Source organism: Glycine max, chromosome 14, assembly GCF_000004515.6.
Source record: "Glycine max cultivar Williams 82 chromosome 14, Glycine_max_v4.0, whole genome shotgun sequence".
Lineage (NCBI taxonomy): Eukaryota > Viridiplantae > Streptophyta > Magnoliopsida > Fabales > Fabaceae > Glycine > Glycine max.
This window is the reverse complement of record NC_038250.2, coordinates 7,113,323-7,129,550: the sequence shown is the minus strand read 5'-3', so window position 1 is coordinate 7,129,550 and position 16,228 is coordinate 7,113,323. Positions and strand designations below refer to the sequence as shown.

Sequence of the window (16,228 nt, the reverse complement as noted above, 5' to 3'; positions counted from 1 at the left end):
TTTATATATACGTTGTCACACCCTACACATCCTACTAAGGGCTAATATATATGGTTTGGGGGGAAAACTCTAATCTGACTAACTCATTACATTTCAGAAAAAAGGAAAACCGAATTCTAGGAGTGTCAAAGGCCTGTTTGTGAGCATAGCTGCATCAAACAGCAACGTAAGTTACATTTTTCTTCCTGAAATCTACCTTTTTAAGTAAGTGTTTGGAATTGCGTTACAATTCTACGTATTACGTGAAATTCAGGTCATAATTGTTAAAAAAAACCTGGAAATTAGTATTAGTTGCTTAACGTTTCAAGCACATCTAGTGCGAGGTAAAGTCCAATCAAACACGCGATTTTTTTTTTTTTTTTTGTAGTCAAGAGTAATTTCAGTCCTCAAATAGTTTTTACTTATTTATTCTCTTGTTTTTTTTTTTATAATTGTTGCAATAAAGTCTTGTTTAAAATTTATTTTTATTAAAAATATTTTCATGTAAAATCTTTACAAACTAATGTGATTATTGTTTTCAACACTTTGATTTAAAATTGCTAATCAAAACATTTGATTTCACCCTTACAAGTTTTACAAAATTTATCAATTTTTTTTTTATTGAATTCTAAAATTGCTAATCAAAGCTTTTGATTTCACCTCTCAAGTTTTTAATATTTTTTTTCCTTGGAAAGATACTCAAGGGAGGAAGTGCTAAGGGTAGGAGGGGGGATTATCCCAAAAGAAAGAGAGATGAAAAAAAAAAGATGTTTTGATAAAATGTTTAAAATAATGGGATGTTTGTGTATAATTGCTTGTATTCTAATACAAAGGGGGACTGGGTTTGGTGACTCCCAATATTAGCCTCATGATAAACATGTTGTAACTTGTAAGGAAACAGACCAATCACGGTTCATGCGGTTCAGGGTCCTCAAAACTAACCCTACAAGAACATCCACAAATTGCGAAATTAAAAGATTTAAAGGTCTAGATATTTGATGGTAAAACTTAACTTTAATAATTAAAGGACCCTGAAGTAAAATGTAATTAAGAAAATAATAATGTAATTAAGAAAATAATAATAATAAGTAATAATTGTAGGGTTTCTATAAGACTGTGCGTTTTGAGCTTTGTAAAGCTATTCATATGAAAGTCATTTTTGAACCTATGATATTATCATATTTGTTAATTTCTAGGACTGTTATTTTCACTTTATTTTCATTCTTATGGTGATAAATAGATATTTTATTTTTTACATGGAAATATTGAAAATTATCATGAAATTAATTTATTGACTTTCATTCTCATTGTTTCTTTTTTCAGATCATTTGAGTTAAAAAGAAAACATTCTCAGTATATTCATTTCTTTTTAAATAACGATATCAAAAAAGCTATAACCAAACATGCTTTTAAGTTTATCAAAAGATGACATTTTTCTTTCTTTAACAGAACCAAGTATACTATTCTCGAAAATGACATTTCTGAAAATATAATCATATATATCTTCAAACAAATCCAACAACCAAAGGCTTATACCAAACGAGAAGAGCATCAGGGTCCAGAGATAAACGGATGCTGGTGTTGTAGCAGCGCGATGCTTCATAATTCATATCATCATGTGTTCCATCATCTATGGACCCATTTCATACTTCTCATGAGCTTTGTTGGGATATTTGTTTATTTCATTTTTGGCTTCAGTTTCAGCTGGTAGTAGTAACGAATAGGATGCGTCATGTGGCTCTGTCCCCGCCGTTGTTTTCTATACCGCTCGCGGATATCGTCCTTTGTCGTGATTCGTTTGTTTGTTAAATTACAGCCGCATTCTTCCTTTCTCTTTCTTATTTTTCTTTTCTAATAATCTAATCCCTTCCCAATGCCGTCTACGAATTAGTTGACTTGAGATCAAATTATACGCCACTCAACCCCATTATGTAATGTAATAATGCATTATATATAAAGACAAATGTTAATTAATGCTTTTAGAATATTGATTAAATAATTTTAAAATATTTATTTATTTTAAATCATAAGAATTTTTTTTAAGAAAATCATAAATAACGTAATTTTGATTCAAATAAAATTCATTACCTCTTCATGACAAATGCATCAATAGTTCAATAAACATATAAATACTTTTTGAAAAGCTTAGTATGCTTTTTAACCTTTAGATCACACAAGATCCAACTTTATTGAACTTAAACTCATTTTTATATTCAACAAAAAAAGAAAAACCTCATTTTGTAGCCTTAAAATATTACCCAATCTCCTTTTCAAAGGAAGTATAATTCATCATTTTGTTCTGTGTTAAAATCTTTAAAAATGAAATATCTTAAACGAGCAAATCAAAACGCATCACTCTTGTACTTTTTTTTTTGTTGGTCGCATCACTCTTATACTTTTAATACAATAAAATAAGATATAAGATCTGTACCAAAAAAGAAAGAAGATATGTTTACATTAATTGACTTTAATTTTCATGCAGCATTAAAATTAACATAGTTAATTAATAAAAAAATTATCTTAAATGTAACCTTTTAAGTCTAATTAGATGACACTATAAAAAAAAACACTTAATTGTATTATAATTAAATTCTAAAAAACCGTAAACAAAACGTCGAATCTCTTATCTAGAAAACAAAAGCAGTAATTTGATGATGATAATAGAAAAACAGTAATTTGATTATATGAGAAATTGAGATGTTATTTGATCGGATTACTTAAAAAAAAACAAGGTTCCGAAAGTAAAAGTGCAGGAATAAAATATCTAGGAAATGGCCAGAAAAAAAAAAAAAGCACTGGTGAAATAGGAACAGCAAGGAGGGGCAGATTTTTAAGTGCAGTAGTACTATTGATATTTATTTTCTTGGGTGAATAGTATCACTGTTGATGCCACTAGCATATATATTTATATTTAAATAATAATTAAAAAGATAAACAATGTGAGGAGAGAGGATAACAGATATTTTGGATGCTGGAGATGAAAATATCTACCGCAGCGTCTTATCTCCCATGCTAATGTAGCCTGACGGTGACGTGGCGAGGGCCTGGCCCCACGACACGTGTAAAAGCGCAGACAACTGTATTTCCTTTTTGTTCTCCATCACCGCCCCTTTCTCCTTCTTATTCATTCCCTTCACCACCACCATTCCATTCTTGCACAGAAGATGAAGAACAATTTCAGATTAGTAAGAACAGAAGAAACTCGAACGAGTTCATCCACGCAGGTATCTTTTCTCTCTCCTTATTGCTTCGTATTTGTTCTTCCACCGGTTAATTTGATTAATTCCTTTGATTTGTTTGCATATCATATGAACAGTTATAATTTCTTCTGCAGGATTACAATTAAACTATACTTGATGTTTAGGATGTTAGTATGTTACATATTGTTATTGTTAGAAGTAAATTCGTTCATGCTTTCGTTTGATCTACAATAAAGAATTTTCCGTTCATGCCATAGCTTTTTTTTATTTTGTTTCTTTCTTTATATGTAGACATAACGAACATTTAAATGATGGAGATTGTGTGAATTTGCGGTTCAAGTTTCCTTTTTCAGGGCTTCTTCGTTTTTTTTTTTTTAATGTTTTAACTTGTTTAACGTTTAATATTAGAAGTTTTTTTTAAAAAAAAAATTGTCGTAAAAAGAAAATCAGATCATTAAGTTTGTAGAGTATGTGTAATAATGATCATGATAAGTGTAAGTATTTTTAACTATTGTATTTTTATATTTATAACTTAGTGCTTGTATTCTGTCGACAAAATAAATATATGACTAAACTTGTGATGGGTTGTATTTCTTTTTTTTTATTGGTTATTTAAGAAGGAAAAATATTTTTATTTAACTGTCAATTATTGATTTAAAAGGCTACAATATTAATTACTATTTTTTTCAATTATACTTGTATCCCTTAGATATTAAATTAAAGACTTTGTAGAGTCGGGGATTGGTAATAATATTTCTCATAAGTCATAAAACATAAGCTCCGTGGTCCCATTTAAGTGGATGTTTGGATTGCATATGCATTATTTATCTGTTGTCTTCTTATAGCCAATTAATCGTGCAAGACCCTCATTCACTAATATCAATATGAAGCTTCTGTATTTTATTTTTTGTGTATAAAAGATGTTTGTATATTTAATGTATGATTAAGCAAGATATTTATTTGGGTACATTATTAAGCCAGACTTTGGTTTCATATTATATTTACTTTATGAAATTAAACCAAATAATAATAGCAGAGATTTAGATTAAAAAAAAGGAGGGCCGTAGTGGTGGTTAATTATTTACAGTGCCATTTTCTAAATAAATAAAAAAAGAGAGAAGTGTTTATTTGATGAAACAAATCAATTGATGGATTGTCAATTGAGGAAATATGTTTTAATGAGTTTTTTTATTATAAAAAATTATATGTAAATTAAATAGGAAACGAATTGACAAAACTTTGATCAAGTGTTTAGTGTAAAAAAAGAAGGGCCTCTGTTTAAACTTTGAACTTTTGATTGAGTGCGTTTAACATTTTGATATTGGTGAAATTATAAACAAATAACTAACATTAGGATGTGTTTAGGACAACTGTGAATATTAGATTATTTCAATAATATATTATATATATAATTATATTCAAATTCAGCTAGTTTTTGTTTGGATAAGTTTGTTCAAAAGTTGTTTTAAGATAGTATTTTCTTATCAGTAAAAGTGGTTTTAAGATATGTATAGAACTTTGTTTTCCTTTCCTTTTCTTTTTCCGATCGCTATTAACTTACTTTTATTGGCATATTAATCATATACTATATTTTTATTAACATATTTTTGGCTGATTTCATATGTACATCAGGGCATTAGAGAGACGGAATCCACAATGGCCCCAGAGTGGACAGACGAGAAACACAGCATGTATATCAAGTCTATAGAAGCATCTTTCGTTAATCAGTTATATGATTCTAAGCAAATGAAAACTTCATATGACTCTGCTACCACTTCCGGCCAGGTTGCCTTTTTAATTTTTTCTACACACTCCATAAATTTGACTTGTTTTTTTTTAATATACACACATGCTAGCGACAATCTCTGTAACACTTTATTTCTAATCATCTCTATGATTGACTGAAATTTATTATAAATCACAAATTTTGGTTGGTCTCACTTCTAAATTAGGAGTCATTTTTCAATAAATTTCAGCCAATTATAAAGAGAGAGAATGTTGCTAACATTTCTCTCAATATGTATTTTTTGGCAGAGGGGTTTGGTTGTTATCATGAATGTCATCATTTTTCATTTGAGTTTCATTTATATGCATTATCAGTGCAAAATTTTGTACACTGTCAGTATCAATCAATAAGAAATAATGATAAATGACTTTTAAGATAATTATTGTAAAAGTTAATTAATTTATCATGCAGGTCAATTTGTGATTAGACCGTCCGAGTATAGATTATTTACCTTTTTTTGTTGTCTTTCTTTTTCTTCCCCTCCTTGAAATTAATGTGGGACATTGCCTTATGTAGGATTATACACACAACCTGTAGAGTTTGATCATCCTATATCTTGTATATCCTTCCTCTTCTACACCTTGACAAAACTAAGTTTTCTTTTTCTCAATAATAACAGTTCAAGGTACTACGTGGTGGCTGTTGGCAAAAAATCAATTTTGAGAGAGTGAATCCGCAAATGAGTAGGATTAACCAGTGTCATGATTTGATGGAAAATCCATGGATTCAGCACTACCGATTTTCAAGCAAACAGAGAAGCATAGTAGCTCCATCTCTTCAAGAAAGTGTTACTACCACAAGTAATGTTGTTGATTTAGGCCAAAGGAAAGGAGTTCCCTCTGGATCAGGACATCTTCATTTGTGTGAATCTCGAATCTGCCATAAGGATATGCTTTGTAGTGATACAGGTGAGCCAAAATCTTCATCTAATCCTCTGCTTTAAATTTGGCTTTACTGTCTGAGCTTTCCTGCATGTGATGCATAATATAACCCGCATTGTTTTATTTGTTGAGTTTTAATTTATATTAAGACCAAATGTGAAAAACAAATGGTAAGTGGAGACCATTTAGACAGAGTATAATAGGTAGAGTGCTAAAGTTCTACCTTTAGAATGGTTTGGATTACCGATTTACAACATTGATTTTGAAATGATTTATATTTGAATTTATTATTCTAAAAGCAATATAGTATAAATTTTTTAATCTAACACGACAACTACCTAAAGTTGTTTTAATTCAAAAAAACAATTTTGGATCCATGATCAATTTTTCAATGTGAGATCAACCATATGAATGCTTATTTAAGTGGAGACCATTAGTTAGCATTTTAACGTGATTATCTAACCATTATCAAACACATAAAAGATTTCATAGTTTGGGTGTGGCATGTGAAGATTTCGGGCGTAACTCAACCATAACGTCCGCAACATAATAATTTAGCTTACTGTTTTTTGTGTACCCACTCTATGATTTATGAATGCCAATACATATAATTCATTTATTAAAGTATTTTTTTAATTTGACTGTCTGGTTCTTTCAGAGATGTCAGACCAGAACTTTGTTGATGAAGAAGTGAAAGGCAAAAAGCAAAATAAAAAAAGCAAGGTGAAACGACAGAGATCTTTGATAAGTGATGCACAAAGCAATGATCAGGTAATATTTTATTTTATATCATAAGTTTTTGTTGCCAGGGATCTCAGAATTTCATGTGCGTGGTTGGAACTAAGTTATGACCATTTCAAATTGCATTTCAGATGGTCCCCAACAGAAAATCTTCTTCTGGTGGAGATTTTACCAAGAATTTTGTTTCTGCTGCTTAGAATAGAGTGAAACACTATTTTGTTTTCTTGCAAGATTTAGAGTTGGTCACGTTAGTCTCTCAAATATGAAATTTTCTATTCTCGTCCCTAAAGATTAAAAATGTCGATCAATCCTAAACTGATATTGATTTTTTTTTCATTTTTCAACCCGGGAAAAATATTAGCAATGTACTTCTTAGCAAACACTTTCGAATATACTTTTTTATTATTATTTAAAATTTATTAAAAATTATAAAATTTTATGGGCTTCAGTTCTTATTTAATGGTCTCACACAGTGATTTTGTAGTTTTCAACCAATTTTAATCAATAACAAAAATAAAAGTGGTAGAAAATGTTACTAGCATTTTTCTTGATTTTGATCTTTTAGGACTAATGTGACTGGTCTCAAAATTTTCAGGGAACAAAATAATATTTACTCACTTACAATACGAGGGATAGGCAGAAGTGTGATTCGCTGTAACTTTTTATGGATGACACATTCTTACTTAGCCTCAGAGTCAAAAGGGAACAGGCGGAAAATTGCACATGCCAATATTGTACCCGGAATTTTAAGATACAATGTTTTTTTTATGTATACCCATGTTTGGGGTTTTGTAGAGTTGTTGGCTATGACAAAAATTTCTGGGTTCAATTGATTTTAGCTTGTCTTAATTATGATGATGATATGTGTACATACATGAAAGCTTTTGGTTAATTTTATGAATTGAAAACTAATTTGAGTCATTTTCGATTCTTTTATTCCAGTTCTAGTTGGATCCACTAAAAATATTTGCCTTTAAAGAGAATCTAAATGAGTGCAATTAGTCTCCAAGTAATGAATCCGAATCTATTTTTTTATATAGAGATGTGTTGTTCATATACTAATTTTTATATTGATTTTTATATTTTTATTCAACTAATTACTTATTTTACCACATTTTTTTCTGTTTTTTTTTCTTTTTAAGTATAAAAATTTGTTCTAATTTATTTACACATTGATTTTAAATATATCACTGGTAATATGTTTCAGTAAAAAAGAATTATAATTCAAGATAATTTTTACTTGCAATGTTAAGAATTTAATTGTCATTTTCAATAAATAAAAAGTTTTAACGAGTAATCATTTTTAATTTTATATGCTTCATGTTTATGAATGTAATTTATTTTATTTTATGGAATTCAACTTAAAGCATTTCAAAATAAATAATGTCAAAGATACAACCAAGAATATGATAAATGATAGTTGGACTTACATGAGCTATGTGCAACACTATTAGTTTGTGGGAACTGTTAGATCCTCCTAGCAGTTTTGCTAGTACATCCAGTATAACAGAAAAATGATGATACGGACGACGGATAATCCGTATGAGATCCATGATATTTTTTTTCAAAAATATAATTTTGAAATTAGTGGTCCAAACAAGAATATGTAATTTTTGTATTGTTAACATATCACTTTAATTAATTAAACTAATAAATTAATTATATTATAAAATAATTAATGTCGTTATGTATAATACTAAAATTTTTAATGTATATTTAGTGCACATGTAAATTTACATAATAAATTTTGTGATAATTAATTTGATTACATATATAAATTGTAAATAAAAATTATAGGTTTAATAAAAATTTACATATCTAAAAAAATATCAAATTTATTTAATTACGAATTGTTGTAATAAGCATTTAAATACATCATTCAATTAAATATCATATTTCTTTAATTTTCAATCATTGTAATAAACATCTAAATATATCATCAATTAAATATCAAATTTATTTAACTATTAACTATTATAATAAACATCTAAATATAACATTCAATTAAATATCAAATTTTGTAAATAAAATAATTATAAAAAATTATAATTTTAAAAAAATCAAACATACGGATTGACAATTTATATGTTTTGAATTTTTTTAATACCCATTTCTTCTTATTTGACAACGAAAAATCATCGAACTTCGTTGTATGAATCATATGGATTGTCAATCCGTATGTTTTGAATTTTTTATATATTATTTTATTTACAAAATTTGATAATTAAAAAAGTTTGATATTTAATTGGATGTAGTATTTAGATGTTTATTAGAGTAATTAATACTTAAATAAATTTGATATTTAATTGAATGATGTATTTGAATGTTTATTATAGTGATTAAAAATTAAACAAATATGATATTTAATTGAATGATATATTTAGATGTTTATTACAGCAATTCATAATTAAATAAATTTAGTATTTTTTACATATGTAAATTTTTATTAAATCTATGATTTTTATTTATAATTTATATATGTAAAAAAATTAATTATTAGATAAAAATTAATTATCACAAAATTTATTATGTAAATTTACACGCGCATTAAATATACATTAAAAATTTTAATATTATATATAACAATATTAATTATTCTATAACATAATTAATTTATTAGCTCATAATTAAAATATTATGCTAATAATGCAAAATTGGCAGCGATACGCCTGGCAGTTCCTTAGTTTGTCTCTGAGCAAAAACATAATGAATAGTTTAGATGTTGCAAGAGACTAGCGATAGAGCCAAATTCAGAGATGTCTAAAATGTTGTCAACCACCAACTTACAATTGGATTCGAACACTACATGGGTCATGTCCATTTCAGAAGCCCATAGCAGAGCTTGCAAGAGGCCCGATGCTCCAGGATGTTCTAGCCGCCACAAAGGTTCCAGAATCATCCCAAAAACAGTAACCCATACCAGTTTTGTGATCCTGAGGGTGGAAACTTGCATCAGCATTACACTTAAAGTACCCAGCAATGCAAAAGTTGGGGAGATATGTGAGGTTCCGAGGAATTAACCACACTTCTGGCAGTAATCCAATCATCAAGGAAATGTTTAGCATAATGAAACTTTCCTTGAGAAGTTTGATGCTTACCTTCCCAAATAGTCTTGTTCCTGCTTTTCCAATTGACATTACATAGAGAGCAATTGGCTTTAAGTCCCTCATGGATGTAGGCCTTTCAAATTTAGAGATGAGTGCAATGTTGAATTGATTCCACATCAGAAGCACTACGAAGGTCCTCCAATACTCTTTAACATCTATGAATATAGTCCCTGAACCTTGATCTCACTTTCCTGCCCCAAGTCTCCATATCACAGACGCACCAATTCAATTTTGTCACAATATCTTTACCTTGGTTGTTTGCCCAACTTGATTCGAGAGTGTTTATGAATGTACCTAGTGACAGAAAAAAAGTGTCATTATCATATACTAAAGAAAAATATTTTAAAAAAAAAATACATCCAAGATGTTTGAACAAAGAAATGAACGACAAAAAACAAATATTGAATGTTTGGCTTTAATTTTCTCATGAAATTGAAAGCTGCTCGTTATAACTTACACATCTTTAGTGAAATTGACGTCAAAATATAAGCTTATAATGTCTTTTATGTGAATCTAAACACATAAATATGTTTTTATTCATAATTAACAGCATGTTCGAAAACATGTTATGGAGACACTAAATCACATTTATTTTGTAAGAGATATAGAGGCTAGCTACAATAGAAAGCTTCCATCTGGACATGATGAAAAAATGTGTTGCATGATCAAACATGCAGCAAATGAATCAATATGTGGCCTGTGTTAACTTGCAAATCAACTTCCATACTTGTTAATTTATTGTTACAAGTTGGGCCTTAAGAAGACTTAACCTAAACGAATTTGGTTTAAAAATAAGTTTTAATACTTATAAAATCAAGATTTGTTTTAAATATAACTTTCTACATTATGACGAGTTCAAAAATACCTTCTTACATTTCATATTAGATCACCAAATCAAGTAACACAAGATCTAAGAGCGTCTAATTTTTTTTTTATCCTAGATCATAGGTTATTGGTGTCTTCTAACTTGTCAACTCAAGGAAATTTTGCATATGAAAGGAATCAAACACTAATTCTTTCACACTAAATAGATCATTTTTCTGCATGTGAATGTATGAGAGTCTTATACTACTGTGTTAATCTTATGGGTTGAAAATGTTTAATCTTTTCTCAAAGTGTGTATTTCCCCTTGAGAAATATATATTACATCTCACTTATAAGATATGATGTAAAGTATTTTTTTAACTGTGAATATCTCTCCTACTTATGCTTATAAATATCAATGTCATTCTTTTTCTAAAGTTTGCATTCAAATCCGTATTACTATTATTATTGCAATCATAACTATAATCATTGATATTTATAAAACTATCATCAACATACCACTACCACCATTCCACCACCACCGTCACCACCATCGCCACCGTGCCGCCACCACCATTACCATTCCACCACCACCGTCATTGTCACTACCACCACCACCATACACCTTTGTCACCTCCACCACCACCATTATGTCGTCTCTATTGTCGTTATCACTGTTTCACCCACCATCGTTGTCGACTTGTCGTTGTCACCACCATCATTTCACCATTATTATTGTCACTATCATCGTCAGCACAAGCGCCATTGCCACCATACCATTGCTGTCACCGTTGTCGTCATCCTGTCGTTGTCACCATCATTGTTATTATTCCACCACATCACCACCCATTTTAAAAACTAAATTGGTGACTTACCTTGTAAAGGCATTGGGTCACTAGGTCAAGGGGTGAACCAATGGGTCACTAATTGACCCGCATGACTCGATCTTTATTAAAAATAATTAAATTTTATAATTAACCTTAGTTGACTTGCATGATCCAATGTGTTTTCTCCCTTGGGCATGACTCGGCCCAGGTCTATGGGTCACCTATTTAACCCCAAATCCAATTGGATCATGTCAGGTTGCACTAAGTTCAATGCATGATCAATCCAATAGGCAACTTGACCTATCAAACCTTCAAATTGCGAATGAATCGATCTGACCGATCAGGTCAGTCCGAATTTTAAAATATTGTCATTACTATTGCACCACTACTACCATCACCATTACCATTCCACCACCACCTTCACTATTCCACCCCCACCACCATCATCACCACTATCGCCACCTTGTACCCTACTTCCTTGTCCACCGTCATTATTTCATAGTATAGCAAGAAAAGAAAAAAAAAATGATTGATTCATTTTATTTATCTTTAATTTGTAACATCCTTTTAAAAACTAAAAACAAAGAATAAGTCAAAACTCAATTAAAACTTATTTTAATTTTTAAAATTTTTAAAACTAAAAATGAGAAATCACCATGAAGAGGGCCTTAGTTGTAAAGATGGATGTAAAAGTATTTTCAAATTGAGTTAAAAATTACTTTTCAACTGCATATTTGTTAAACACATTTTATTTTGAAAATTACATTAAAAAAGAAAAATAAAACATCACAATCACTTCAAACAAGCCCTTAGATTTTAAAAATGTTTTTAAAAATAATATTTACTTTTTAGATTTTAAAATGAAAAAGATCATAACATCTCTAAACTGTTTTGGATTTTTAATCATTGTTGTGTCTCTTATTACCCCTCTCTTATTTTCTAAAGATCAGTAATGTTTTATGAAAGCTTTAAAAAAAAATAAAAATACAATCAAACACATCAATTTTTTTTTTTACAATATCAATCACATCCTTATTAATTATCTGGCTTTGGTTATTCACAATTGAATCATGAAATTGAAGAAAAAGTGTAAAAGAGCATACGAGTATGCAACCTAAATATTCTATTACATACTTGTGGGATTTAATACGGAGAAATTACTTATGGAAGAAAGACCTTACTCCAATGAGTTTGAAATTTTGATAAGTAGATAAAATGAAAAGAACATAGCCATTTGCTGTTTGCAATTTGGATATGACCAGTGCCCACCACCCCCTCCTCCAAACACTTGTCTCTGTTTGCGTACGGACGGTGTTTGTGATTATATATAAATTCATTGTCTTTTGCTAAATTTTTTAACTTTAGTTGCTGATTTTATAAATCCTCCACTCATGATTAGTAACTTTTGAAACGTTATTCACTTTACTTTTGTCTTTAACGTATATATGCAGAAATGTGATTAAAAAGAATTAAAATGAATAATGCTCTGTAATGTCAGAACTAAAAGTAAGGATTTATAAAATCGTAGAGTTGAAACAAATGAGAGCCTATACCCTATATTAATTGGTCAATTTAGGGTATGCTTTTGTACCAGTATGCAACAATTGATTCAAAGTGATATAAGAAGCTAAGAACTTAGGGCTGCTTGGCTTGGACTCTAGCTGTCATTTTTGGATTCAAGTTGTAAAGCACACATACCATGTCTTTTATTCTATTCTTTGCATAAAAGCAGCCGCAAAAACGCTTCAAGAAGATAAGAACGTTTACGAGAGTGGATGTAAATAAAAGATTAGCGTCTTAATATGAGAGCTCATTGTCTTGGTTTTCCGTTTTTAATATCAGGTACGAATTATACTCAAGTTGCATGTGACCGTCCAAAAGAAATTAAATACACCTTGACTCCAAAGTTTTCTTAATTTTGGATGAAACCTTAGCCGAGAAGACCAAAGATTAATTCCTTAAGGTATTTTTAGGAGAAAAAAATAGGAACAAAAAGATTTTATGATTATTAGAAGTGGTCCAAATGACAAGCCCACACTCTAATTAATAGGGTTGGTTTCTCTAGTGAGTTGTTATTTTGGTGGTCATTGAACACAGTTGAACATTTATTAATACTTACAAAGATTGTAATGCTTAAGTCAGAAATTATTTCAACAAAGGAATAATATATAAGAATATGAAGAATGTCATTAACTTTGAGTAGAGTCATGATATTTATAAGTGATGGTCACTAATAATATTGTGGCCGTTACCAACACACATGGATGGTAAAAGGCGGGGAGTCCTTAGATATTTGCAAACCTTTCTACAATCAACGATTATATGGTTGATCTTGATATTTCTCTAAGTATAGGATGATTATTTGAGAGGGCGTGAAATAAACTCTAAGTGTATGATGATGTGATCATAGGATAAATTTCTTTTTATCAGCAACTGTTAGTTAATTGGTAGTTTTTATTAACGGACGGGGAAAATTCAAACCCACCACTTTTTTTTTTCCTTCTTTTTCCCTTCACAACCAAATTAACTTTATATATCTTCATAGGACACAAAGTAAATAAACCAGTAAAATGATTTGAAACTTTGTTAACAATATTACTTAAATGTGATTACATTAACCTAAAATGTGTTCATGAGAAAGGAATTATTAGATGAATCAAAGTTGTCATGAGATATCTCAATCTAGGGTATAGGTCATCTAAGACAAACCCTAAAGACATTTAATAGCCTAAGATTGTGTAATTATTCTATCACTAAATTGGACGTGTATTGGAACTATGAACTTATAGTATTGGAATCGTGCCCTTAGAATTTAACCTCTCTGATACTCTATTCGAAACAGTTGCAATTCTTCAAATCTATACATAGGTCTCCTTACAAAAGGTTTAGACTTGAGAATAAAAAATGAGATAATTTGATGCTGAAATTCACTAGTTACGACCTTGTGACCGACGTGGGCTATAATAATTAATAAAAAGTGACAAGGAGGCCCATTTTGACCAGTACCAGAACCACGCAATTCACACATAATTAAGGATAGAGTGATGTAAAATATAAAAAATGTCCTTCAATTTATCTCAATCTCAATTCTCAACTATTGGTGGCCGCCATGGTAGTGTCGTGTTCTTCTTCTTCCTCTTCTTTTTTTATGGGATTCAATCAATAATTTATGAACTTTTCAAGATGCCTCCTTCCAGCTGGAAAAAATGGTGATGTGTGATAATTTAGAAGAGAGATGTGGTTCCTGCTGGCATATACTACACCCTTATCACAAGCAGTTGGGTCCCTTGATTTATCTATCTTCTTTTTTGATTTGGAAAAAAATATTTGGGTCTTCTCTGATGGTCTATAAACCACAACAGAATCTTTACAATCATGAAGTATATCTTTCTCATCTTACTATTTGGTGGAATCAATATGATGATGCTCAATTTGATACAAAAATCAATCAGATAGAACACGAACACAGATGCTCTGACGCAATTAATGTCTAAAATATAAGATACCAAGATATCACCATACACACAAAGAGAAAAACTTTAAAGAAATAAAATATAAATAATGTATAGTAAAATATTTAAATTAATTGTATAGTCATATTTTTAAACCAATCTTCTATACTCTTTAAAATGTCTGGGTTGTATAAAGATGTTAAATGCATGAGTCAACAAAAAATAATTTTTAATTGAACACTAATAAAAAATGTCATATGAGTGTCAAGATATTTCAGTGTCAAAAATATATTCGATACAATGACACTTCAAACAAAAGAGTTATTTATACTTCATTGATGATACTTCACTTTCAAACTCTACTTAATACTTGTTAAGTTGATTACTTCACAGTTACAAAATCATTCACCAAAACAACAATAATAATAATATAAAACAAAACACACATCTCAAAGGTGCAAGATGATTGAGTCCGGCACAGGATTTTGTCATTTTCATTCCTTTACTTTTTTTTAACACATTCCTTTATTTTCTTTTGGTGATGCTAGTTTTATCAATCGATCACAATTCATCAATATGTAACTGATCAGAATGATATTAGACTCAGATCTTTTAAATAAGATTTTAAATTTGTGTTTTATAAATTAATAAAACATTATTAAAAATAAAGATTTTACTAAAGATGGTTCACCAAATTTTTTATGAAGATTAATTAACATCACGATTAAAAAATCAATCATAATTCATGATTTGTTTGACTATTAAGATAGTAATCCTAAAAGTTCACAAATTTATACATTTATGATTGAATCTTTTACGCTGCCAAATGCATTTATAACTCTTATTTTGAACCATGTCATTTATGTATAATATATTATTGAAAATTTATTGATCTACTCTCAAATCAAAACGAAAAGTTTTGGAGAAAAAAAGAAAAGAAAATTGCTTCATTCTAGGGTAGCCAGGGAGGACAAACATGCATAAAATCTTAGTGAGACTTTAGAATAATAATATTTTGAAGACGTTTTAGTTAATGTTTCACAACCCTATATACAAGTTCATGAAATGTAATGTCTGTGTCCAGATGAACCGTTTCATGCAGACAGAATGAATGAAGGATGGATCCTCGAGTACACTAACTTTAAGTAACAATCTCTCAGAATCTTTCAAAAAAACGGGGCATAGTACAACACTCGTCGCGTTTTACTTCACATTCGGTCTTCCCAGTCTCAAGCTATCTGTTATAGGACGCAACATGCCAACACATGTTGCCTCTTTGCTGCCACCATCAATGAACACACTAAGTGTAAGTATATCTATGATTTCAACTTTCAAGATTGTAATCCATTCTGTTTCTTAATTTCTCAAATGCCTAAATGTAGACCAAATCTGTAGCCAACAACTTTCGATGCTGTAGAATCAAATTAACCAATAACACGACAAAGATAAAG

The 16,228-nt window shown here is 29.6% G+C and overlaps 1 protein-coding gene across 3 annotated transcripts; it reads left to right on the top strand.

The window, feature by feature from the left end:
* Positions 1-67: 67 nt before the first annotated feature.
* LOC100781222 (cold-regulated protein 27) lies at positions 68-7,420 on the top strand. Of its 3 annotated transcripts, XM_041009331.1 has the most exons (6): positions 68-166; positions 3,141-3,203; positions 4,812-4,964; positions 5,585-5,873; positions 6,505-6,617; positions 6,719-7,420. In XM_041009331.1, the coding sequence occupies exons 2-6, from the start codon at positions 3,144-3,146 to the stop codon at positions 6,782-6,784; spliced, it is 681 nt and encodes a 226-aa protein (XP_040865265.1). In that variant the 5' UTR covers positions 68-166; positions 3,141-3,143; the 3' UTR covers positions 6,785-7,420. The 3 variants fall into 3 exon arrangements, with proteins under 3 accessions (XP_040865265.1, XP_006595968.1, XP_003544460.1); XM_006595905.4 differs by lacking the exon at positions 68-166 and having other exon boundaries at positions 2,778-3,203; XM_003544412.5 differs by lacking the exon at positions 68-166 and having other exon boundaries at positions 2,819-3,203; positions 7,183-7,420.
* The last annotated feature ends 8,808 nt before the right edge of the window (positions 7,421-16,228 follow it).